Source organism: Mustela nigripes, chromosome 3 (genome assembly GCF_022355385.1).
Source record: "Mustela nigripes isolate SB6536 chromosome 3, MUSNIG.SB6536, whole genome shotgun sequence".
Classification (NCBI taxonomy): domain Eukaryota; kingdom Metazoa; phylum Chordata; class Mammalia; order Carnivora; family Mustelidae; genus Mustela; species Mustela nigripes.
In genome coordinates this window covers 122138980-122165970 of record NC_081559.1, presented here as the reverse complement: position 1 = coordinate 122165970, position 26991 = coordinate 122138980, and the positions used below count along the sequence as shown (strand labels likewise).

Sequence of the window (26991 nt, the reverse complement as noted above, 5' to 3'; positions counted from 1 at the left end):
TTATCAATCTCACTCAACATTCTTTTTGTTTTCACTGATTATAGGAATATATTTTTCAGTTTCATGTAACTTCCTTTGTGCAAGTTTTCTCACCTTGCTAGTATTCTCATTAATTATTTAAACACATTTCCAGTATATACTGGTAAAAAAAAAAAAAAAAAAAACTTTGTTTTTAACACTTTGACAATTATGCATTGATACTTTTTAGTGAAAGAATTTATCCTCTTGTGTGATGTTTTATCCATTTTGTGGTATGTACACATTAGTACTCTTATCTTTTGTTGGAAGAATTTTGCTTATCTTATGTTTGTTTTACACAGTAGCTGAAAATGAACTTATTGGGAAGTTGTAGGTTATCTCGCTGAACTGATGGGAAAATTGAGAGAGAAGCATAAACAAAATAGCAGCAGGAAACACAGCTGTGAACTTGTTCCCAAGACAGTCTCCTCAACATGCCACTGTTGACACTAGTTTCTACTACTTCATAAAATATCACTGCCAGCAGACACCGTTGCTATATCCACAAGTAGCATGTTAGAATGCCACCACATGCCACAGCATATAAATCCCAAATTCCCCTGAATTTTATGCATCACTCATTCTAGCATTTTAGACAGAGCATCTTCTTGGACAAGCCTACAGCCAAAAAAACAAAACAAAAACCCACATCTGCTTAAAATTTAAAGAATATTTGTGTCCATTATTTTAATTTCAGATAGTCAATACTTAAAGATGAATTTCTTATATGTTTGTCATAACTATTAACTAAATTTTCACAGGGTTTTACATGAAAAGAGTGGAATCAAGCCTTGAATATCTACTTATATAAGGCTTTTACCTGGGCCAACCCCATCATGACCTATGACAATCTTATACAAATCCCCAAGGTGCACAGCTTCTAGGGAGAAGGTGTCAGTCTGCAACAAATCAAAAGAGTATAGTTATATCTGGACTATGAGAATGATTTTTAGTAAGATTATATATTAAGATATACTAAAAATTGATTGGGAAAAGAATCAGGGTCATTCAATAAATCTAAATTTGAAGGTAAAGGTAAAACAATGTTAATTTGCAGAATATAATAAGATTTTTAATATACTCCACTCATTTTTGTTAGCCATATGTCATTATAAAAACATAAATTTGGGGATCCTACAAATACCCAAATATTAGCACATATGAAATAATTATAAAATATACCTTTATTTTTCAGTCCTTTGAATATAACCAATACATACCTTCCCTAGGGTGAAATTTTTTAAGCAATGTTTATAGGCCATTGACAAATATAATGTTTCTAAAGTAACTTTAGGATATTGATGAAAAAAATTATTAGAAATTTATAACAACTATCTGAATCCCAATGTGCTGCTACAATAAAAATTATTCATCTTTCTACTCCAAAGGTTTATGTATTCAGAATATGGGTTAAAGTAAGGCGCACAAAGTTCCTTTGATAAAAACTAAGATAATATTATAGGTTAAAATGTAAAGAAAAAATATTAGATGTAGCATATCAGTTGAAAAATAACAAAACAAAAATAACATTTTCATTTATATAGTGACTTACACATTTTAAAATATTTTCATATACATTTTACTTTAGCCTTAGAAGTCACTCAGTGAGAAGAATATTTATTCCACAAAAGGAAGAGTGAGGCACAGATCGAGGATTAGAAATCAGTTCCTCTGATATATCACAAAACTACTTTACAGCTGCTTTGTCTTTACATAAGTGGACTATAAAGAATATAAATAACGTATAATGCCATTCACTTAAAAAATATATTGTCTCTCCCTAATACAGATTAATGTGTAACATTATCCTCCCTTTATCTATGACACACATCTGATAGAAAGGAGGAATTTCTGTGCAAACAAAATAAGAGCAGAGAAAATTATGTTATAATATTTATGATCATTGATATAGAGAATGCCAAGAAAAATAAAGGAAACATGTAAAGAAAATATCCTGTCATACTCACTTAAAAATTATTTGGGTCATCAAAAAAAAAGAAAAGCTGAAATAATTTAAATGTAATGATCCTTTTATGCTTTACTCAGTTAAATATAATTAATATTAGCAATAATAAAAATGATATTATATATTCAATTTCCACATTTGACAATGAAAGTTGCTATATACAGTGAATGACATTTAACAATATAAAGGTAAATTTAAAAATCAGACAACAGAGGATGACTTCACTTCAGCAAGATGGTGGACTAGGGAAAACCAAGCCCTCATTCCCCAGTGGAGACACTATTTTAACAATAATATATGGGCTATAATACTTCAGTGCAAATTCTGGACAGCAGATGAGAAGCTGCAGTACCTACTTGAATGCATAATAAAAAAGGAACTCCATCAAAAGAGGTAGGGAAGCTTGTGACCTTTTCATGCTCTACTTGGCATAGTGTGTTGTAATTGAGAGGAAACTTTCCATATCCTGGATCCTCTTCTGCGACAAAAACAAAGGAGTGGATAATGTACACAAAATTCTGACTTCTCTGGGAGCTGCTCAAAGAACTGATTTCTCGGGGCGCCTGGGTGGCTCAGTGGGTTAAGCCGCTGCCTTCGGCTCAGGTCATGATCTCAGAGTCCTGGGATCGAGCCCTGCATCGGGGGGTCTCTGCTCAGCAGGGAGCCTGCTTCCCTCTCTCTCTCTCTGCCTGCCTCTCCATCTACTTGTGATTTCTCTCTGTCAAATAAATAAATAAAATCTTAAAAAAAAAAAAAAAAGAAGAACTGATTTCTCTCTCACGTAACTCAAATACTAATGGCAACAGAGTTTGGAAGCCAATGAAAACAGAGGGGAGGACTGTGACAAGTCAGAGCAGGCAGACAAGGGGTGGAGCTTAAGAGAATATGAGCACAGGAGAAGAAACAGGAGCAAGCAGCTTAGGGAAATTAAGACAGTTAAAAGCACATATACAAGCCCAGAGAGGAGTGGATATAGCCAAAAATAGTATGAGAGGCCCTGAAAACTCTAACCAGATTCATTGGTGAGGGCTTCCCCTCTAAATGCAGTCCTTCAAGAGTAGGGAAGATAGTTGTTTTTTCAAATGCCAAATCTCAACAAAAGATCACAAGACATAAAAAAGGAAACATAGCTCAATCAAAGGAATAAAATAAATTACAGAAACCAATCATAAAGAAATGAAGATCTCTAAACTTTCTGAGAAATAAATTTAAACTGATTTGATCAGGCAGAAGAAAAAAAAGTAACCTTGAAGACAGACCATTTGAAATCATCATAATGGGAGAAAAAAAATGAAGAAAACTGAAGAGAACAGAAGAGATTCATGGAATACCACAAGCAGATTGGTATATACATTGTGCAAATCACAGAAGAAGAAAGAGAAAGGGCCAAAGAGCTTATCTGAAGAATTATCAAAAAAAAAAAAAAATCTAAGAGAAATGGACATACAAATTCAAGATGACCAATTAATAACAAATCAGGATATGACAGATGCTGCAAAGGATACAGAGAAAGGAGAACCCTCCAACCCTGTTGGTGGGAATGCAAGCTGGTAAAACCACTCTGGAAAATAGCATGGATGTTTCTCAAAAAGTTGAAAATAGAGCTACCCTACAAACCAGCAATTGCACTACTGGGTATTTACCCTAAGGATACAAACGTAGTGATCTGAAGGGGCACATGCACCCGAATGTTTATAGAAGCAATGTCCACAATAGCCAAACTGTGGAAAGAACCTAGATGTCCATCAACAGATAAATCAATAAAGAAGATATGGTATATATATACAAGGAATATTATGCAGAGATCAAAAGAAATGAAATCTTGCCATTTGCAATGACATGGATGGAACTAGAGGGTATTATGCTTAGTGAAATAAGTCAATCGGGAAAGACAACTATCATATGATCTCCCTGATATGAAGTAGTGGAGATGCAACTTGGAGGGTTTGGGGGGGTAGGAAAAGAATAAATGAAACAAGATGGGATTGAAAGGGAGACAAACCATAAGAGGCTCTTAATGTCACAAAACAAACTGAGGGTGGCCGGGGGGAGGGGGAAGGGAGAGGGTGGTAGGGTTATGGACATTGGGGAGGGTATGTGCTGTAGTGAGTGCTGTGAAGTGTGTAAACCTGGTGATTCACAGACCTGTACCCCTGGGGATAAAAATATATTATATGTCTATAAAAAAATTAAAAATTAAAAATTAAATAAATAAATACATAAATAAATACAAATAAATATAAAGAAGAACAAACTTAGAAATTTCACACTTCTTAATCTTAATACATATTACAAAACTATAGTAATTAAAACAGCATGGTACTAACATAAAGACAGATATATAGACAAATACTCTAGAACAGGGAGCCCAGAAAAATATAATATGTTTATATTTTTTTCAAACATCTCTGACCAAGGTGTCAAGACCACTTAATAGGGAAAAGAAAGTCTCTTCAAAATACTGTTAATGAATCTAGATATCCACATGCAAAAGAATGAAGTTGGACCCTTACCTTATATCATATACAAAATTAACTCAAAATGGATTAAAATTATAAACAGAAAAATCAAAACTAAAAACTCTTAGAAAAAAAATAGGGAGAAAGCTTGGGAACACTGGATTTAGCAATGATCTCTTAGATGTGATACCAAAAATATAGAAAAAGAAAAAAGCAAAATAGACAAAGGAGACTACATGAATTAAAAACTTCTGAGCATCAAAGGATACAAATAAAAGAATAAAAAGGCAAATTCCAGAATGGAAGAAAATATTTACAAATCATATTTGTGATAAGAGCTTTATCCAGAGTACATAAAGAACTCCTTGGGGTACCTAAGTGGCTCAGTCGTGAAGCACCTTGCCTTCAGCTCGGGTCGTGATCCGAGGGTCCTGGGATCAAGCTCCATATTGGGCTCTGTTCTCTGTGGAAAGCCTGCTTCTCCCTCTCCCACTCCCCCTGATTGTGTTCCTGTTCTTGCTGTCTCTCTCTCTATGTCAAACAAATAAAATCTTTTAAAAAAGGAAAAAGAACTACAACTCAACAAGAAATAGACAAATGTCTAAATTTTAAAACAGCCAAGGACTTGAATAAACATCTCTGCAAATATGATACACAAATGATATGAAAGTAACATTTAACAGTAGAGAGAAGCAAATCAAAACCATGATGAGACAACACCTCACATCCATTAGGATGGTTACTACATAAAAAAATTTAAATTTAAAAACAAAAAATAAGTGTTAGCAAGGATGTGAAGAAACTGGAACCCTTGTGCATTGTTGGTGAGACTGTAAAATGGTGCATTTACTTTGAAAACACTATGCCAATTCCTCAAAAAATTAAAAATATAAGTTCCATATAATCCAGCTGTCCTGCATATATTCAAAAGTATTGAATGAACAGAACTAAAGGGATATTTGCACACTTATTACATTATTTTTAATAGGCCAGAGTTTGACAACCAAAATTTCCATCAATGTATGAATCGATTAAATAATGTGGTATATGTGTACAATAAAATACTATCCAGCTTTAAAAAGGAAGGAAATCCTATCACACTGTACAGCATGGATGAATATTGAAGACATTATGCTAAGTGGAATAAGCCAGTCACAAAAAGACAATTATTATGTGATTCCAATTATATGAGATATCTGAAGTAGTCAAATTTATAGAAACAGAAAGTAAAATGTGATTGACAAGGGCTGAGGAGAGGGATAAATATGCAGTTCTTTAATCAGTACAGAATTTCAGTTTTGCAGGATGAAAAATGTCTAGATTACTGTGAATATACTTAACACTAGGGAACTTAAAAACACTTAAACATAATTATGACTTTAGTAAAGTTTTATTTTATTGTTTTACCACAATTTTAAAAAATCAAACAAAGGATTTTGTCACTTACTTGTCCTCTTAAAAAACTGAAGGAGTTCTTTGATCGAAATAGTTGTCTAGATCCTGAATCTCCCTTTTCCCCATAGATAGAAATGTACACACTTGCTCCTGTTCCAGCATTCCAACGCTCACCTGTTGCCACATGCACTTCGTATACTGTCACTGACAACGAAAGAAAAATAATTTTTATATGCCAAGAATTACTCTTATGGTAGAAAAATTACTTATACCTAATCAAGAGTTCCAGTTTCAGTCAAAATGCAGTAACACATTCTACCCAGTTTCTCCCACTGAATACAACTAGAAAATTTTGATAAAATACATGGTACGCTACAAAAAGATGCTGAAGAGTAAACCCTACTGGGGGGATTGGGAAAGAAGACCAGATTTTGAGGTACCAACAAGTGATACTGTCTTTTTTTTTTTTTTTTTTTTTTTTTTGTCCCCTGCTATTTCCCACCCTGAACTCAGTTCACCAGAAAGCTGGAAATAGGCACTGAAGCTTAGACAGAGGCAGCTCAGGAGACCTCTTCCTCAGGTTTAAGAACCAGGAAAGAAAATTCCTAACATATAGGGATAGTACAGATACTGTACCGTTCTTTGTTTGTTGTTTATTTGATTGTTTGTTTGTTTTTGGCCTTTCATTTCTCCATTCTCTCACATCTCAGTGCCTATGCACAGAAGCAAACAGGAACCAACACTCTGAGGGAGAACTTCTGCCCCTGTTCACAGGATCTGGGATTCAGTAGGGTGGGGCCAATCTCAATTGCTTTCTTTGCTCTCTCTGTTCTATCACTACTTAGCCCTGGACATCAGAAGACCACAGAAATGTACAGCAAAGCAGGTAAACTAAAGCATCAGCTAACCCATCAAAAGACCAAAAATGGAGCCAGGGAATTGGAAAGTATGAAAGAGGTTCATAGAGGGAAGAAAGGCAAACACAGAAAGCTCTTTATTAACTCCTGGGCTCATCCCTAAACGAAGGATGTGTGAATACCAAATACTCTGAGATCTAAACCAACAGATAAACCTTCATGTAGGCTCTAGATTCACTAATGAATAGTATATAGGTGGGACAGATCTGAATAGCACTGCCAAGTCTTTTAAAACTAAACTGGCATTGGAACCACAGCCTGAAACTAACCAGTGGTCAACTACCCGTTCAAACAAAAATATAAACATTCTCCATAGGATTTAAATAACATCCAGTCTCAAATAATAATATGTAAAATATCCAGGATATAATTCAAAATTATTCTGCATATGAAGAACCGGAAAAATTTCAAATCATATGGGAGAAGACAATGACAAAAGATATCAACTTCAAAATGATACCAAGTATTGGAATTATCTGACAAAATCTTTACAACAACTATGACACAAATGGTACTGTAACAATCATGAACACTTTCAAAATGGATGGAAATACAGAACATATCAATAAAAGAAAACTTAAAAAAAAACAAATGGAAATCGTAGACCTCAACAAACACCATAAGCAAATTTTAAAACTTACTGAATAGGGTCAAGAGAATGAGGAGGACATAAGACAACATTAGTGAACTTGAAAAGAGAGTAAATAGAAATTATGTAAGTTAACAAAAGAGAAAAAATATCTCTAACAATTTTAAATATTAAAATATTTTAAATTTTAAAAATTTAAAATATAGAAGATATTTTGTTTTAAATATAAAAATACTTTCATTTCATTTTCATTCAGGGCATACCCTGATCCCCAAACCAGGCAAAGACCCCACCAAAAAGGAGAATTTCAGACCAATATCCCTGATGAATATGGATGCCAAGATTCTCAACAAGATTCTAGCTAATCCAGAATCCAAAAGTATATTAAAAAGATTATCCACCATGACCAGATGGGATTGATCCATGGGATGCAAGTGTGGTTCAACATTTGCAAATCAATCAATATGACAGAACAAATCAATAAGAGGATAGAAAAACCACATGGTCCTCTCGATGAAGAAAAAGCAATTGACAAGAACCACATGGTCCTCTCAATTGATACAGAAAAAGCATTTGACAAAATCCAGCATCTGTTCCTGATTAAAACCCTTCAAAATATATGGATAGAGGGAACATTCCTCAACTTCATAAAATCTACCCATGAAAAACCCACAGCAAATATCATCCTCAATGGGGAAAAACTGACAGCCTTCCCATTGATGTCAGGAACACGACAAGGATGCCCACTCTCACCACTGTTGTTCAACATAGTACTAAAAGTCCTAGTAACAGCAATCAAACAACAAAAAGAAATAAAACATAATCAGATTAGCAATGAAGAAGTCAAACTCTTTCTCTCTTTGCAGATGACATGATACTTTATATGGAAAACCTAAAAGACTCCACCCCAAACTACTAGAACTCATATAACAATTCAGTAATGTGGCAGGATATAAAATCAATGTACAGAAATCAGTTGCTTTCTCACACAGAAATAATAAAAATACAGAAAAGGAAATTAGAGAATTGATTCCATTTACTATAGCACCAAGAACCATAAGATACCTGGGAATAAACCTAAACAAAAAGATAAAGGATGTCTTTGTAGCCGAAGAATTACAGAACACTCATGAAAGAAATTAAAGACACAAAAAGATAGAAGACAATTCCATGCTCATGGGTCTGGAGAATAAATATTTTTAAAATGTCTATACTGCCCAGAGCAATCTATACTTTCAATGCCATCCCAGTCAAAATTCCATGGACATTTTTCAAAGTGCTAGAACAAACATTCCTAAAATTTGTATGGAACCAGAAAAGACCTTGAATTGCTAAGGAAATTTTGAAAAGGGAAAATAAATCTGGGACATCACGTTGCCTGATTTCAAGCTTTACTACAAAGCTGTGATCACCAGGACAGCATAGCACAGGAACAAAAATAGACATATAGACCAGTAGAACAGAACAGAGTCCACATATGGACTCTCAGCTCTACGGTCAAATAATCTTTGACAAAGCAAGAAAAAATATTCAGTGGAAAAAAGACAGTCTCTTCAATAAATGGTACTGGAAAAATTGGGCAGTTATGTGTAGAAGAATGAAACTCAACCATTCCCTTACACCATACACAAAGATAAACTTGAAATAGATAAAAGACCTCAATGTGAGGCAAGAATCTGTCAAAATCCCAGAGAAGAACATAGACAGTAACCTCTTCGACATCACCCACAGCAACTTCTTTCATGATATGTCTCCAAAGGCAAAGGAAACAAAAGGAAAAATAAACTGTTGGGACTTCATCAAGATCAAAAGCTATGCCACAGCAAAGGAAACAGTCAACAAAACAAAGAGGCAAGCCATGGAATAGGAGAAGATATTTACAAATGACACGATAGACAAAGGGCTGGTATCCAAGATCTATAAAGAACTTCTCAAACTCCACACCCAAAAAACAGATGATCACGTCAGAAAATGGGCAAAAGACATGAATAGACATTTCTCCAAAGAAGACAGACAAATGGCTAACAGACACATAAGAAAATGTTCATCATCATTAGCAATCAGGGAGATTCAAATCAAAACAACATTGAGATACCACTTTATACAAGTAGAATTGCAAAAATTAACAAGACAGTAAACATCATATGTTGGAGAAGGTATGGAGAAAGAAGAGCCCTCTTACACTGTGGGTGGTAATGCAAGTTGGTGCAACCACTTTGGAAAACAGTGTGGAAATTCCTCAAAAAATCAAAATAGAGCTACCCTATGACCCTGGAATTGCACTACTGGGTATTTACCCCAAAGATACAGATGTAATGAAAAGAAGGGCCATCTGTACCCCAATGTTCATAGCAGCAATGGCCACAGTCACCAAACTGTGGAAAGAACCAAGATGCCCTTCAACGGACGAATGGATAAAGAAGATATGGTCCATATATACAATGGAGTATTGTGCTTCCAGCAGAAAGGATGAATACCTAACTTTTATATCAACATGGATAGGACTAGAAGAGATTATGCTGAATGAAATAAGTCCAGCAGAGGAAGTCAAGTATCATATGGTTTCACTTGGTTTCACTTACTTGTAGAGCTTAAGGAATAACATGGAGGATATTGGAAGATGGAGACAAGAAGCAATATGCGGAAAATCGGAGGGGGAGATAAACCATGAGAGACTGAACTCTGAGTAAAAAACTGAAGGGTTTGGAGGGGAGGGGAGTGGGGGGGTTGGGTGAGCCTGGTGGTGGGTATTATGGAGGGCATGTATTGCATGGAGCACTGGGTGTGGTCCATAAACAATGAATTTTGGAACACTGAAAAGAAATAAAATAAAATAAAAGGGAAAAAAATAAAATTTTAAAAATAGCTTTTCCTCTAACATAGGAGCAGCCAATTATATAAAGGAATTAATAACAAAATCAAAGAAACACATAAAAATAATACAATAATAATACAGGACTTTAAGAGCCCCTCACTAAAATGCATAGATAATCTAAGCAAAAGATCAACAAGGAATAAAGGTCTTAAATGACACACTGGACCAGATGGACATCACAGATATATTTAGGACATTCCATCCCAAAGCAACAGAATACACATTCTTCTCTAGTGCACATGGAACATTCTCCAGAATAGATCACATCCTGAGTCATAAGTCAGGTCTCAACCTATACCAAAAGATTAGGATCATTCCCTGCATATTTTCAGACCACAATGATCTGAAACTAGAATTCAATCACAAGAGGAAAGTTGGAAAGAACTCAAATACATGGAGGTTAAAGAGCATCCTATTAAAGAATGAATGGGTCAACCAGGAAATTAAAGAATTTTAAAAATTCATGGAAACAAATGATAACGAAAACACAACGGTTCAAAATCTTTGGGACACAGCAAAGGCAGTCCTGAGAGAAAAGCATATAGTGATACAAGCCTTTCTCAAGAAACAAGAAAGGTCTCAAGTATGCAACCTAACCCTTCACCTAAAGGAGCTAAAGAACAGCAAAGAAAGCCTAAATCCGGCAGAAGAAGAGAAATAATAAAGATCAAAGCAGAAATCAATGAAATAGAAACCAAAAGAAAAGTAGAACAGATCAATGAAACTAGGAGCTTGCTCTTTGAAAGAATTAATAAGATTGATAAGCCCCTGGCCACACTTATCAAAAAGAAAAGAGAAAGGACCCAAATTGATAAAATCATGAATGAACAAAGAGAGATCACAACCAACACCAAAGAAATACAAACAATTATAAAAACATATTATAAGCAACTATATGCCAGTAAATTTGACAATCTGGGAAAAATGGATGCATTCATAGAGACATATAAACTACCAAAACTGAGCCAGAAAGAAATAGAAAACCTGAACAGACCCATAGCCAGTACAGAAATTGAAACAGTCATCAAAAATCTCCCAACAAATAAGAGCCCAGGGCCAAATGGCTTCCCATGGAATTCTACCAAACATTTAAAGAAGAATTAATACCTATTATCCTGAAACTGTTCCAAAAATAGAAATGGAAGGAAAACTTCCAAACTCATTTTATGAGGCCAGAATTACCTTGATCCCAAAACCAGACAAAGACCCCAACAAAAAGGAATATTACAGACCAATATCCTTAATGAACATGGATGCAAAAATTCTCACCATAATACTAGCCAATAGGATCCAACAGTACATTAAAAGGATTATTCGCCACAACGTAGTGGGATTTATTCCTGGGCTGCAAGGTGGGTTCAACTTCTGCAAATCAATTGATGTGATACAATACATTAATAAAAGAAAGAACGAGAACCATATGAATCTCTCAATAGATGCTTAAAAAGCATTTGACAAAGTACAGCATCCTTTCTGGATCAAAACTCTTCAAAATGTAGGGATAGAGGGTACGTACCTCAATATCATAAAAACCATCCATGAAAAACCCACAGCAAGTATCATTCTCAATGGGGAAAACCTGAGAGTTTTCCCCTAAGGTCAGGAACATGGCAGGGCTGTCCACTATCACCACTGCTATTCAACATAGTACTAGAAGTCCTAGCCTCAGCAATCAGACAAAAAAAGAAATAAAAGGCATCTGAATAGGCAAGAAGAAGCCAAACTCTCACTCTTTGCAGAAGAGATGATACTTGAGGTGGAATACCCAAAAGACTCCACTCCAAAACTCCTAGAACTCATACAGAAATTCAATAAAGTGTCAGGATATAAAATCAATGCACAGAAATCAGTTGCATTTCTATACACCAATGGCAAGACAGAAAAAAGATAAATTAAGGAGCTGATCCCATTTACCATTGCACCCAAAACCATAAGACACCTAGGAATAAAGTAACCAAAGATGCAAAGAATCTGTACTCAGAAAACCATAAAGTACTCATGAAAGAAATTGAGGAAGACACAAAGAAATGGAAATACATTCCATGCTCATGGACTTGAAGAACAAATATTGTGAAAATGTCTATGATACCTAAAGCAATCTACACATTTAATTCAATCCCTATCAAAATACCATCCATTTTTTTTCCAAAGAAATGGAACAAATAACCCTAAAATGTATATGGAACCAGAAAAGACCCCAAATAGCCAGAGGAATGTTGAAGTTGGTGTCATCACAATTCCAGACTTCGAGCTCTATTACAAAGCTGTAATCATCAAGACAGAACGGCCCTGGCACAAAAACAGACATACAGATCAATGGAACAGAATAAAGAGCCCAGAAATAGACCTTCAACTCTGTGTTCAACTAATCTCAACAAAGCAGGAAAAAATGTCCAATGGAAAAAAGACAGTCTCTTCAACAAATTGTGTTCGGAAAATTGGACAGCCACATGCAGAAGAATGAAACTGCACCTTTTCCTTATACTGCACACGAAAAATAGATTCAAAATGAATGAATGACCTCAATGTGAGACAGGAATCCATCAAAATCCTTGAGGAGAACACAGGCAGCCACTTCTTTGACCTCAGCCGCAGCAATTTCTTCCTAGAAACATCACCAAAGGCAAGAAAAGCAAGGGCAAAAATGAACTATTGGGACTTCATCAAGATCAAAAGCTTTTGCACAGCAAAGGAAACAGTCAACAAAACCAAAAGACAACTGGCAGAATGGGAGAAGATATTCACAGATGACATAGCAGATAAAGGGCTAGTTTCCAAAATCTATACAGAACTTATCAAACTCAACACCCAAAGAACAAATAATCCAATCAAGAAAGGGGCAGAAGACATGAACAGACATTTCTGCAAAGAGGACATGCAGATGTCCAAGAGACACATGAAAAAGTGCTCCACATCACTTGGCCTCAGGGAAATACAAATCAAAACCACAATGGGATACCACCTCACACCAGTCAGAATGGCTAAAATTAACAAGCCAGGAAATGAAAAATGTTGGCAAGGATGTGGAGAAAGGGGAACCTTCCTATACTCTTGGTGGGAATGCAAGCTGGTACAGCCACTCTGGAAAACAGTATGGAGGTTCCTCAAAAAGTTGAAAACAGACCAATCCTATGACCTAGCAATCACACTAAAGGGTATTTAACCTAAAGATACAAATGTATTGATCCACAGGGGCATGTGCACTCAAATGTTTGTAGCTGCAATGTCCACAATAGCCAAGCTTTGGAAAGAGCTAGATGTCCATCAACATAGGAGTGGATAAAGAAGATGTGGTGTATATATACACAATGGAATACTAGGCAACCATCAAAAGAAATGAAATCTTGCCATTTGCAATGATGTGGATGGAACCAGAAGATACTATGCTGAGAAATATAAGCCAATCAGAGAAAGAAAATTATCATAGGACCTCCCTGATATGAGGAATTTGAGAGGCAGGGCAGGGGTTGTGGGGGGTAGGGAAGGGAAAAATGAAGCATGATGAGATCAGGAGTGGGGGAACCTTACGAGACTCTTAATCTCAGGAAACAAACTGAGGGTTGCTGGGGAGGTGGAGGTTTAGGGATAGGGTGTCTGGGTTATAGATATTGGGGAGGGTATGTGCTATGGTGAGTGCTATGAAATGTGTAAGCCTGATGATTCACAGACCTGTACCCCTGGGACAATTAATACATTACATGTTAATTAAGGGGGAAAAAGGAAGGAAATTCTGTTACATAGTACAACATGGATGAATCACAAGAATATTATGCTAAGTGAAATAAGCTAATCACAATAAGGTAAATATTACATGATTCTGCTCATGATTCTAAAGTATAATCATAGAAGATAAAAAGTAGAAAGCTGATTGCCAAATGCTAAGTGAATGAAGGAGAGGGAATTTCTGTTTAAGGACTATAGAATTTCATCTCTGATTCCAGTTCCACATGTAAGATGCTTCAAATGTACCACTCCATCCTAACAATTAAAAGCTGAACAGACTGAAAAATTGACAACTCTTCTTGAATCCATAAAAGAGATAAGGACACAGAGCAAACTACAGCCCCCAAGATTGGAGAGACAGATGGGCAAACAAGGAGTCACAACTTAGATGATAGCAGAGACTCACAAACAGAAACTGCCATGGAGGGATACCTGGGTGGCTCAGTGGCATCTCACTCTTGGTTTCAGCTCAGGTCATGATCTCTGGGTTGGGATAGAGCCTGCACTGGGCTCTGTGCTTAGTACAGAGTTCACTTCAGATTATTTCTCCCTACCTCTCTGCCTCTTCCCGCTCATGCTTTCTCTAAAATAAACAAAACCTAAAAAGGAAAGGGAGAGAGGGAGGGAGAAAGTAAGTAAGTAAGTTAGAAAAGAAACTACCATGAGAACCACTGCTGGCACTGGAAATTCTGTGCTGTAATTAACAAACTGTTGGAGGTTCATTGCAGTCTGAGAGTTAAAAATTCTGTGAGGAGTTCTTAATCATAGGAGTTCTCAACCATAAGAGCCACCTGCACTTTTTTGAGTGTTGCCTTCAGGAGCTTACCTATGTTCTCACAATAAATATGGGAGAAAATTTTCTTCCTACTCTGGCAAAGGAAGGGCAAAGGGAAGTGTTTTAAAATACACTAGAGCACTATGTTCTTCTTGATAAGACCTGCTCTCAGGAGGTCGGATCCTAACCTCCTAATACCTAGCGTATTAAGGGAGCCTAACTAACCACAGGGAAGGAAAATGCCCAACTCTAGCCAGCTCTAGCCATCCTTTCCCACCTAAGAGGGAAGGAAAAAAAACTGAGAAATACTTATGAAGTTCACAGTACAAAGGCAGAGAATCATTAAAAGACTGAAACCTAATTATAGGACTACAAAACCCTTCCTTCCCCCATGCCTCACCATTGTATTACTAAAAGCCTATTGAGTATATTTTTATCCTTTCATCTGGTACATCATGTCCAGCTATGAAGAAAAAATTATAAGGCATATTAAAAGGCAAAAAAACACAATTCAAAGAGAAAGAGCAAGCATTAGAAGCAGACATGGCGGGATAGTTGAAATCAGACTGGAAATTTAAAATAACTATGATTAATATCCTAAAGACTCTAATAGATTATATAGGTAACGTGCAAGAACAAGCAGAAAGATGGGATTCCTAAGAAAGAATCAAAAAGAAATGCTAAAAATAAAAACACTGTAACAGGGGAACCTGAGAGGCTCAGTCAGTTAAGTGTATAACACTTGGTTTTGGCTTAGGTCATGATCCCATGGGTTCTAGAATCAAGTCCCACATTGGGTTCTGCACTCAGTGGGGAGTCACCTTGAAGATTCTTTCATTCTGCCTCTCCCCTCACTTATGACACACAGGCACACACTCTCTCTGTCAAATAAATAAATAAAATCTTTAAAAATTTAAAAAATTATAACAAAAGCAAAGAATGCCTTTGATGGACTTATTAGTAGATGCTACACTGATGATAAAGAATCTCTGAGCTATCAAAGAGATATCAATAGAACCCTCCAAAGATGAAAAGCAAAGAGAAGAAAACTGAAAAACAAGGACTCTGGGACAGCTAGAAAAGGTGTAACATACACATAATGGGAATACCATTAGAAAAAAGAAAGAAAGGAACAAAAGAAATATTTGAAATAATAATGACTAAAAATTACCCCAAATTAATGTCAGACATCAAACCAAAGATCCAGGAAGCTTAGAGAACACCAAGAAGGGTAAGTGCCAAAATAAAAAAATTTTAAATGCCTGTTTAGGTATATCATTTTCAAACTATAAGAAAACAAAAATAAAAGAAAAAAATCCTGAAGAAATAAAGAGAAAAAAGAAAACTATTTATAAAGAAATGAAGATAAAAATTACATCTGACTTCTCAGCAACATGCAAGCAAGAAAGAGTAAAGTGAAATATTAAAAGTAGAGAGAGAAAAAACACCAAAGCAGAATTATGTACCCTAGATTTCATAGATATGAAATTATCTATCAAAAGTGAAGGAGAAATACAAACTTTCTCAAACAAACAAAAATTGAGAAAATTTTTGTTGCCAGTAGACCTGCCTTATAGGAATTATTAGAAGTTCTTACAATAGGAAGGGCAATATGACAGAGAAGTAGGAGCCCCTGTTGCAACTGGTCCCCTAAAGGGAGCTAAATATCTATCAGAACATTTTGAACACCCATAAAATCAGCCTAAGATATAAGATTATACACTTCTGGATCTCAGTGGGAGCAGAGACAGCAGTGGAGAAGTAAAGCGGAGTGGGAACACTTGGACTGATATCAGAGGATAAAAAGAAGGGGGAGGAGCCACCTGAGGTGACCGATTAGAAAGTAATACCACAGTTTGAAAGTGCCTTGTATTGGGCACAAGCATTAACTTGGAGTCCAGTTTAAAGCACTCATATAAAAAATAATAATAATAATAATAAAAATAAAAATCTTAAGGGGAAACTGGTAGAATCAGGTGGTCATGGGCATGGGCCTAAGCCCACAGTCACAAAATGGTCACCGCTGGTGACCACCCATCCCAGAGAGAGCTGGGTAGGGCCTCCAGTCCATTGTCTCTGAGCCCGTGGCTTTCCACAGCTTGTACCACCGCTTAAGCTGGGCACACTCTCTCTGGCACCAGAGAGAGCCAGGTGTGGGGGCCGGCTCAGTCTCTGGACCTGCAGCCTTCTACAACCTGTGGGGCCGCAGGTTCTGAGCGTGCCCAGCCCGGGACTGAGAGAACCCGCGCTGACTCGGGTTGGGTTCCCTGGGTCGCCACCTTCTGTGGCCTGCAAACCGCAGGTCTGGGCACACCCAGTGTGGGCGTGGACCCCAGGTAGCAGTCCCAGCAACGGCAGTCACCCAGGTTTGGGCTCACCTGGACCAGACCAATATCGCTAGCAGTTTTAGTGGCATGGAGGTACAAAGCCCAGCAGGGGCCTTGAGGGACCACTGAGACAGTGGCTGGGGGTGCACACCACCTTTGGAGATTGCGGTGTTCAGTGGAGTTTGCGGAGGGAGAGTCTGTGTGTTCTGGACCACTCAGAGGGGAGCAGACTGAGGCTTCACTCTGAGGCAGAGGTATGGGTGCAGACAGTTTGCTTTCTGCCAAACCTCCTAAAAGCCACAAAATGCCACCAAAGAACAAAAACCCCCAGAGAACAAAAGCCTGAAAAACTGGTTTTCATAGAGCCAAGCTCCTTGATAAGGGGCAGGGCGACTCAGCCCAAGTAGAACTGACTGAAAAACAATGTGGCAGTCCCCTCCCCCAGAAGAAAAGCCAAAAGAACAAAAAGAAAACCACCACAGGGTCCCCATAAAATTCTAAAACCCCAACATCAGGGGGAAAGAACATATTGAGCTCCCAATATTGCCCCCAAACATGTATATTTCATAGGTACAGCTTTTCATTTTTTTTTAATTTGTTCTCACAATTCCTGTTCTTTTAATTTTTTTAACCTACTTACCACTACACCTAGAGGTTTAATACAATATATTCCATAATAACTTTTTAACTTAAACTTTTTTCATACATATACCTGTGTTTTCCTTTCCTTTTCTTTTTTTTTTTTTTAATACATATGGATACAAGCTTCAAGGAAATCCTTTTTCCCTATTCAATACTACCCCTATATATAAACTAGTTTTAATTTCCCTGTATCTCTGGAAAGTTGAGTCCTTTAACAAAGATAACAAGAGTCACCCAGGAAGGACCGAAATAATATTCCTCGCCCATACTGAGGGTTTATAACCACCGTCCCATGTTTTTCTTCTGTTGGTGTTGCTGTGTATTTGTTTTTGTTTTTGTACTATATAAATCTTATTCTTGGGGTTCATTTTGGCTGGGTTTTTCTTTTTTTTTTTTTTTCTTGTCTTTAATTTTGTCAGTCTTTTTCTTTGTTCATTTTTGTTTAGGTACTTTGTAAATCTTACCTTTGGGGCTCATTCTGGCTAGGTTTTCTCTTTTTTTCCCTTTTTCTCTCTCTTTTTTCTTTTTCCTTTCTTTTTGGTGCTGACTACAGATTGCTCTGAAACATTCCAGGGTGCAACTTGCCTAGGTCATGGTTGATATATTCAGCTATATATCCCCTCAACGACCTCTCACTAAAATGACTAGGAGGAAGAACACTCAGTAGAGCAAAACTTGAGAGGCTGTACCCTCTACCACAGAAGTACTGGATATGGACATGAACAGTATGTTGGAAAGGGAATTCAGGGTAACCATTATCCAGGCAATGGCTAGGCTGGAGAAGACCATTCCTGGCAACATAGAAACTCTAAGGGTAGAAGTGAGAGTCAATCTGGCAGTATTAAAAAATGCTATCAATGAGATCCAAACTAATCTAAATACTCTAACAGCTAGGATAGACAGAAGATTGAATTAGTGATCTAGAACACAAACTGACAGAGAAGGATCAGGAGGATGCCTGAACAAACAGCTTAGAAGTCATGAAAACAGAATTCAGGAAATAGGGGAGCATGGTGGCTCAGTGGGTTAAAGCCTCTGCCTTCGGCTCAGGTCATGATTCCAGGGTCCTGGGATTGAGCCCCCACATTGAGCTCTCTGCTCAGCAGGGAGTCTGCTTCCTCCTCTCTCTCTGCCTGCCTCTCTGCCTGCTTGTAATCTCTGTCAAATAAATAAATAAAATATATTTTAAAAAGTCAAAAAAAAATAATTAGGGAAATAAATGATGCCATGAAATATTCTAACATCAGAATTACTGGGATCCCTGAGGCAGTGGAGAAATAAGACTAGAAGGTATAATTGAACAAATTCTGGATGAAAATTTCCCTAATCTGGGGAATGGAACATTTTTTCACGTCCTACAGGCAGAAAGGGTGCCCCCACCCCGAGATCAATAAGTCTAGAAAAACCTCCAGACACTTAATTGTGAAATTCACAAATCATAATTTTAGACAAGAGGTCTTAAGAGCAGCTAGGGGGAAGAGGAAGGACCATCAGAATAACATTAGAGCTGTCCACAGAAACCTGGAAAGTCAGAAAGGGCTGGAAAGACATATTCAAGGCACTAAATAGAAAAACATGCAGCCAAGAATACATTATCCAGCAAGGCTGACATTCAAAATGAATGGAGACATAAAGAGCTTCCAAGACTGGCAAGGTTTAAAAGAGTATGTGACCACCAAGCTGGCACTACAAGAAATATTAAGGGGGGTTCTATAAAAGAAGAAAGAACCCAAGAGTGACATTGAACAGAAATTTACAGAGACAATCTATAGAAACTAGAACTTCTCAGACAGTATGATGTCAATAAAAACTTATCCTTCAATAATCACTCTCAATGTGAACAGACTAAGTGCTCCCATAAAACTGCAAAGGGCTGCAGACTGGATAAAATGACAGAACCCATTCATATGCTGTCTTTAAGAGACACATTTGGAAGCTAAAGATTTATCTAGACTGAAAGTGAAGGGATAGAGAACCATCTTTCATGCCAATGGGCCTCAAAAGAAAGCTGAAATAGCAATTCTTCTATCAGATAAATTAGCTTTTAAGCTAAAGATTGTAGTCAGAGATACAGAAGGATACTACATCATTACTAAAGGGTCTATCAACCAAGAATATCTAACAACTGTAAATATTTATGCCCCAATATGGGAGCAGCCAACTACATAAGACAACTGTTAACCAAAATAAAGTTATATTGATATGAATACATTAATTGTAGGGGATCTTAACACGCCATTCTCAGTAATAGGCAGATCATCTAAGCAAAAAAATCAATAAAGAAACAAGATTCTTGAATGACACATTGGACCAGAAGGACCTCATAGATATATACAGAACATTCCACTCTAAAACAGCAGAGTAATTCTCCTAAAGCACACATGGAACTTTCTCCAGAATAGACCATATACTTGGTCACAAATCAGGGCTCAACTGATACCAAAAGACTGAGATTATTCCCTGCATATTCTCATATCACAATGCTTTGAAACTGGAGCTCAACCACAAGGAAAAGTTTGGAAGGAATTCAAACACCTGGAAACTAAAAACCACCTTGCTTAAGAATGCTTGGATCAACCAAGAAGTCAAAGAAGAACTTAAACAATTCATGGAAACCAATGAGCATGAAGAAACTTTGGTCCAAAATCTATAGATACAGCAAAGGCGATCCTAAGGGGGAAATACATAGCCATCCAAGCCTCCCTCAAAAAATTGAAAAATCCAGAATACACCAGCTGTCTCTACACCTTTGTTGTTGGAGAATCAACAACAAATTAAGCCAACCCCACACACAAGAAGGGAAGTAATCAAGATTAGAGCAGAGATCAATGAGATAGAAACTAGAGATACAGTAGAACACAGCAACGAAACTAGAAGCTGGTTTTTTGAAAGAATCAATAAGATCGATAAACCACTGGCCAAACTAATCCAAAAAAAAAAGAGAGAGGACTCAAATTAATAAAATTATGAATAAAAGGGAAAAGATCATGACCAACACCAAAGAAATAGAAACAATCATCAAAAATTATTACCAACAGCTATATGCCAATAAGTTAAGTAAGCTAGAAGAAATGTCTGTATTCCTGGAAACCTATAAACTTCCAAGGCTGAAACAGGAAGAAATAGAAAACCTGAATAGACCAATATCTAGTAACAAAATTGAAGCTGTGATCAAAAACCTACCAAAAAACAAAAGACCAGGACCTGATGGATTCCCTAGGGAATTCTACCAAACATTCAAGGAAGAAATAATACCTATTTTCCTGAAGCTGTTTCAAAAAATAGAAACAGAAGGAAGACTTCTAGGCTCCTTCTATGAAGCCAGCATTACCCTGATCCCCAAAGCAGGCAAAGAGCCCAACAAAAAGGAGAATTTCAGACCAATATCACTGATGAATATGGATGTCAAGATTCTCAACAAGATCCTAGCTAATAGGATCCAACCGTACATCAATTGCACTACTGGGTATTTACCCCAAAGATACAGATGTAGTGAATAGAAGAGTCATATGTACCCCCATGTTCATAACAGCAATGGCCACAATCACCAAACTGTGGAAAGAGCCAAGATACCTTACACAGGTGAATGGATAAAGAGGATATGGTCCATATATACAATGGAGTATCAAACCTCCATTAGAAAGGATGAATATCCAACTTTTGTATCAGTATGGATGGGACTGCAGGAAACTATTCTGAGTGAAATAAGTCAAGCAAAAAAAGTCAATTATCATATGATTTCACTTACTTGTGGAACATGAGCAATGACATGGAGGACATTAGGAGAAGGAAAGGAAAAGTGAATTGGGGGAAATCAGAGGGAGAAACAAATCATGAGAGACTGTGGACCCTGAGAAACAAATTGAGGGTTTTGGAAGGGAGGGGCACAGGGAAATGGATGAGCCCGGTGGTGGGTATTGGGGTGCCTGGGTGGCTCAGTGGGTTAAGCCTCTGCCTTCAGCTCAGGTCATGATCCTGGGGTCCTGGGATCGAGTCCCGCATCGGGCTCTCTGCTCAGCAGGAAGCCTGCTTCCCTTCCTCTCTCTCTGCCTGCCTCTCGGCCTACTTGTGATCTCTGTCTGTCAAATAAGTAAATAAAATTTAAAAAAAAAAAAAGAAAAGAGAAAAAGGAGGGCATGTATTGCATGAAGCACTGGGTGTGTGCATAAACAATGAATCTTGGAACTCAGGAAAAAATAAAATTGAATATTTAAAAAAAGAGAAGGAAAATAATACAGGTCAGAAATTCTGATCCATATAAAGAAAGTAAGAGCACTGAAGAAGCAATAAGTGAAGATAAAACAAAAACTTGTATTTTTCTTATTCTTAATTCATTTAACATATAAGTTTATTTAAAAACATAATAATGGCATCAATGCATTTAATTATTTATGTTTATGAATGTATACATAATATATACTTACATGTTCTTACATATAAAAAAATAAAGCAATGATACAAGAGATAGAAGAAAACTGTAGAGCAGACACTAAATAACGTTTTCTTGTAAAGTATCACTGATAAGCTGAGAAAGGGGAAAAAAATGGAATGATGTTCTCAATTGAATGTTCTATTAAAATCACAAAACAGGGGTGCCTGGCTGTCTCAGTCAGTTAAACATTTGTCTTCTGCTCAGATCATAATCCCAGGGTCCTGGGAACAAGCCCTGCATTGGGCTTTTCTTTCTTTTTTTTATTTTCTTTCTTTTTCTTTTTCTTTCTTTTTCTTTTTCTTTCTTTTTTTTTTTTTAATTTCTTTTCAATGTTTCAGAATTCTTTATTTATGCACCACACCCGGTGGTCCATGCAATACGTGCCCTCCATAATACCCTCCACCACAATCACCGAACCCCCTACCCCCCTCCCCTCCAAAACCCTCAGTTTGTTTCTCAGAGTCCACAGTCTCTCATAGTTTGTCTCCCCCTCTGATTTCCCCCAACTCAGTTCTCCTTTCCATCTCCCCATGTCCTCTGTGTTGTGAAGAGTCTGCTTCTCCCTCCGCCTATCATTCACCTTGCTTGTGCTCTCTCTCTGTCCTAAAAATAAATGTAATCTTTAAAAAATAAAATAAAATCACAAAAACAGAGTAAGAATGAAAGAAAAACAGGAACAAAGAATAAAAGAAGCAAATAGAAAACAGTAGCAAATATGGTATATATTAATCTAATTATATCAACAATCACTTCAAACATCAATGGTCTAAATGAGTCAATTAATATTTGTCAGAGTGGATTAAAAAATAACACATGGGCACATATTGCATGGAGCACTGGGTGTGGTGCATAAACAATGAATTCTGATACACTGAAAAGAAATTTAAAAAATAAAAAATTTAAAGGATGAAAGAAAAGATCCAATATTTTATTTTATCTATATTTTATCTATAATTTTTTTATTTTTATGTTTATTTTATCTATAATAAACCTATTTTTAATATAAAGATACACATAAATTAAAAGTAAATGGATAGAGGAAAATACAGAATTTTAAACTAATCAAAAGAAAGCAGGAATACCTATATTAATTTCAGCCACAGCAGGTATTAAAGCAAGAAAAGATATTTGGGATAAAGAAAGGCATTATATAATGATTAAAATGCCAATTCTCTAAGAAGACATGATAATACTGCATATGTATATGCCTAACAAAAGAACATCAAATTACATGAAGCAAAAATTCATGTTCAATATGTGACAGAATTGCAGGAAAATAGGTGAATCCACTGTCATAGCTGGAGGCTTCAACATCCCTCTCTCAAAAAATGGACAGATCAAGCAAGCAGAAAATCAGTAAGGACATAAGTGAACTCAATAACACTGTTGATCAACTACTTATAATTCACATCTATAGATTACTTCATCCAACAACGGCAGAACATACATTCTTCCCCAACTCACAAGAGACATTCACCCAGATAGATCACAGTCTGGGCCATAAAACAAACCTTAACAGATTTAAAAGAACAGAAATCATACAATGTCTTCTCTCAGACCACAGTAGAATTAAACTAGGCATTAGTAACAAAAAGATATCTGAAAAATTCCATTACATGTGGAGATCAAATAACACACTTCTAAATAACACATGAGTCAAAGAAGTAATACAAAGGAAATTTTTAAAATATTTTGAACTTAATTAAAATAAAAATACAATTTATCAAAACTTGTGGGATAGAGCAAAAACAATGCTGAGGGATTTATAACACACTGAATACATACATTAGAAAAGAAGAAAAGTCTAAAATCAACCACCAAAGTTTCCACCCTGGGAAACTAGAAAAAGAAGAGCAAATTAATCAAATTAGATAAGAAGATTTAGAGCAGAAATCAGTGAAATCAAAAATAAGAAATCAAGAGAAGAAAATCAATGAAACTAAAAGTAATTCCAAAAAATTTTAATCAAATCAATAAGCCTCTAGCCACCCTCACTGAGAAATAAAGAGAACACAAATTAGTAATTTCAGAAATTAAAAAGCGAATGTCACTACAGATCCCATGGAAACTTAAAATGATACTAAAGGAATGTTACGAACAACTACAACTCTATGTTCACAAATTTGATAGCCTAGGTAAAGTGGACCAATTCCCTGAAACAATCTGCCAAAATTCACAAAGAAGAAATAAAATTTCATTCTTGGAAGATGAAAAAAGTACTAGACATCTGTTGCAAAACAACGTGAATATCCTTAACACTCCTGAAATGTACAATTACAAATATTAAGACAGTCAATCTTGTTATGTGTTTGTTATCACAACTAAACATTAAAATTAAAAAGAAATACGTCACCAGCCTGAGAAAGTCCATTTTTTGCTCTGGTTATCTTAGTAACACTTATCCCCTTCAGGAAAATAATTCCATAATTACAAAACATATTTTTCAGGTACATATGATAGTATACTGACTAATCAGGCAAACACTTTTAGACTTCCTTTCACCTTAAATGACAAATATTGCCCTGAGGTGTCTGGTGGCTCAGTCAGTTAAGTCCAACTCAAGACATGATCTCAGAGTTGTGAGATCAAGCCCCAACTCAAGATCCATGCTCAGCACAGTGCCTGCTTAAGAGTCAGTCTCTCTCTCTCTCTCTCTCTCTGCATCTCCCTGCCCACTCTCACTCTCTCTCTTTCTTAAAGAAAAAAAAAAAAAAAAAAAAGACAAATACTGCCCTAATTCTTTATGGACTCAAAGCTACTCAATATAGCAACAACAACAACAACAATAATAATAAAAAAAAAAAAACAGTAATTGAGACTTTCCTTGTTTACACCACCTAGAACTGATGTCTCCATCTCGAGAGAAAGCTGCCACTTGTCTATAACATTATTTCATACATGGCACCAGTCGTGGCTAGAATATTAAATGAAAGTATGTCTGAGATCAGCTATCATTTGTTTTATCTATTATGATATTTAGATAAGTAAAGGTTTACTAAGTTTATTAACAGCATATGAGAGGGTACAGAAGCACAGAGATATGTAAGAAAGAGGTTTCTCCAACTGGGGGAAGAAACTGGGGGGAAATGTTTATTCATAAACCTTAAGTACCAAGTACTACAAATAAAGCAAGGAAAATTATTATGTATTTGAAGAATATAGATCCTTTGAACAGAATTTTACAGTAAAAGAAGAGACAAGAAAGCAAAAAATAACCTCTGCATCCTGACTAGCAGTGGGTAGGAACAGGATACCTGGCCAAGGTCTCATTCTGGATGAAGCAAATAGGTTGATGAGGAAGAATGTTGGGAATCCTTTTAAGGATGGTAAAAATACTTGTGAGTGGTGAGAACAATGCTCACACAAGCCTTCACTTTTCACCAAATGTAACTATTCATATATTTTCAAAAATATTTTGACTTCAGAAAATTAACAGAGAATTTATTACACCTTAGTTAAAAACCACAGTGGAATCATCAGCCTCTGCAAATGTTTTACTTACCTACACTCCCTAAAAAAGTTACAATTATTATGTACCTAAGCCTAGTATAAGATTGTATGACATTGTGGAACTCCTCTTAATCTTCACATAATATTTATTAGCATTTATTGCTTTAGAAAGCTAAGATATCACATTTTGGGTAGGAAATATTCTGGATAGAAGAAAAATTTATTTTTGTAAATTACCCACTTAATAATTCTTATATACACTTTTCCTATTCTCTTCCAAAATGGAGGCCAGCAGACACGAGGCAAACAGCTCTTATAGAGTCACCCTGAACTATACAGTACACAGTGACTCTCTAACCCTGAGCAGAGCCTATTTCTCAGCCATATTTACATAAAACTTGAACACACCACTGCTTTTGATCAAATGCTTAAAGTCATTAAGCAGTTCTGTTTTCATTTCCTCAAGTAGTAAATTTTTCAAAACTAATGTAGAAACTGGTGGGGAAAGTGTACACTGACTTCCTTTTCTTAGCTCTGGAATAACTTCTTCATTGGGCACTCAATTGTCTCATGACCTTCTAAAATTTAATTTTCTTGTTCTGATTAAGAGACATTTCAGAGATGCCTGGGTGGCTCAGTTGGATAAGTATCTGACTTAGGTTCAGGTCACGATCCCAGGGTCCCATGATACAACCCCACGTGAGACTCCCCACTCGGGAGTCTGCTTGTCCCTCTCCCCCTGACCCTCCCCCTGCTTGTGCTCTGTCTTTCACTCAAACAAATACATAAAATCTTAAGACAAATAAGGAAAGAGGAATTTCATTTGATCACCCTGCAAGTTTAATTGTAGATAAAAACATATTCCTGAATGCCAGTACATGAAATGACTACAAAATATCTAGATGCAACTCTCACACCAGAAGAGGTAATTGGTAAGAAATGAGCAGTTGTTTAATCATTATTTATTCATTTATTTATTTACTCGACATGTATTAAAAGTTCCCTATCCTTAAGCATTTAGGTAAACATATTTTATTCGTGCTTCACGGAGTTAGATCTTTCCTACCTGGAAGTATGGGTTGTCCTTTGTTTAAAACAGGAAATTCTCGACAGATTTCCCCATCCTCTTGATCTTGTGCCAACCATCGTTGAACAGGTATATAAAACTCTTTTCCAGAATTCATGTTCCACAATTGTATCTACAAAGCAACAGCATTTCTTGTAAAAAATGTAAGAATTCTTTACCAAAGAGTCTAATAAAAGTTTCATCCAAGCCTCACACTTAGCTCATAGAAGATCATGTCACATCTTTTTAAATACAAAAAGTTCTTGAATACTTGACAAGAAAAGTGCTAATTTCTTCTTTTATTGTCATCTCAAGTATAATGGCATTTCTTTTATTTTGAAATTTTTCTATTTCTAA

At 36.3% G+C, this 26991-nt stretch overlaps 1 protein-coding gene across 1 annotated transcript in view; it reads right to left on the bottom strand.

Annotated features, from left to right (window-relative positions):
- Positions 1–26752, bottom strand: part of LOC132014534 (lipoxygenase homology domain-containing protein 1-like) — a 159371-nt gene extending 132619 nt beyond the window's left edge. The window contains 3 exon segments of the mRNA XM_059395506.1: positions 839–917; positions 5891–6042; positions 26635–26752. Coding sequence (XP_059251489.1) covers positions 839–917; positions 5891–6042; positions 26635–26752 — 349 coding nt within the window.
- Positions 26753–26991: the final 239 nt, after the last annotated feature.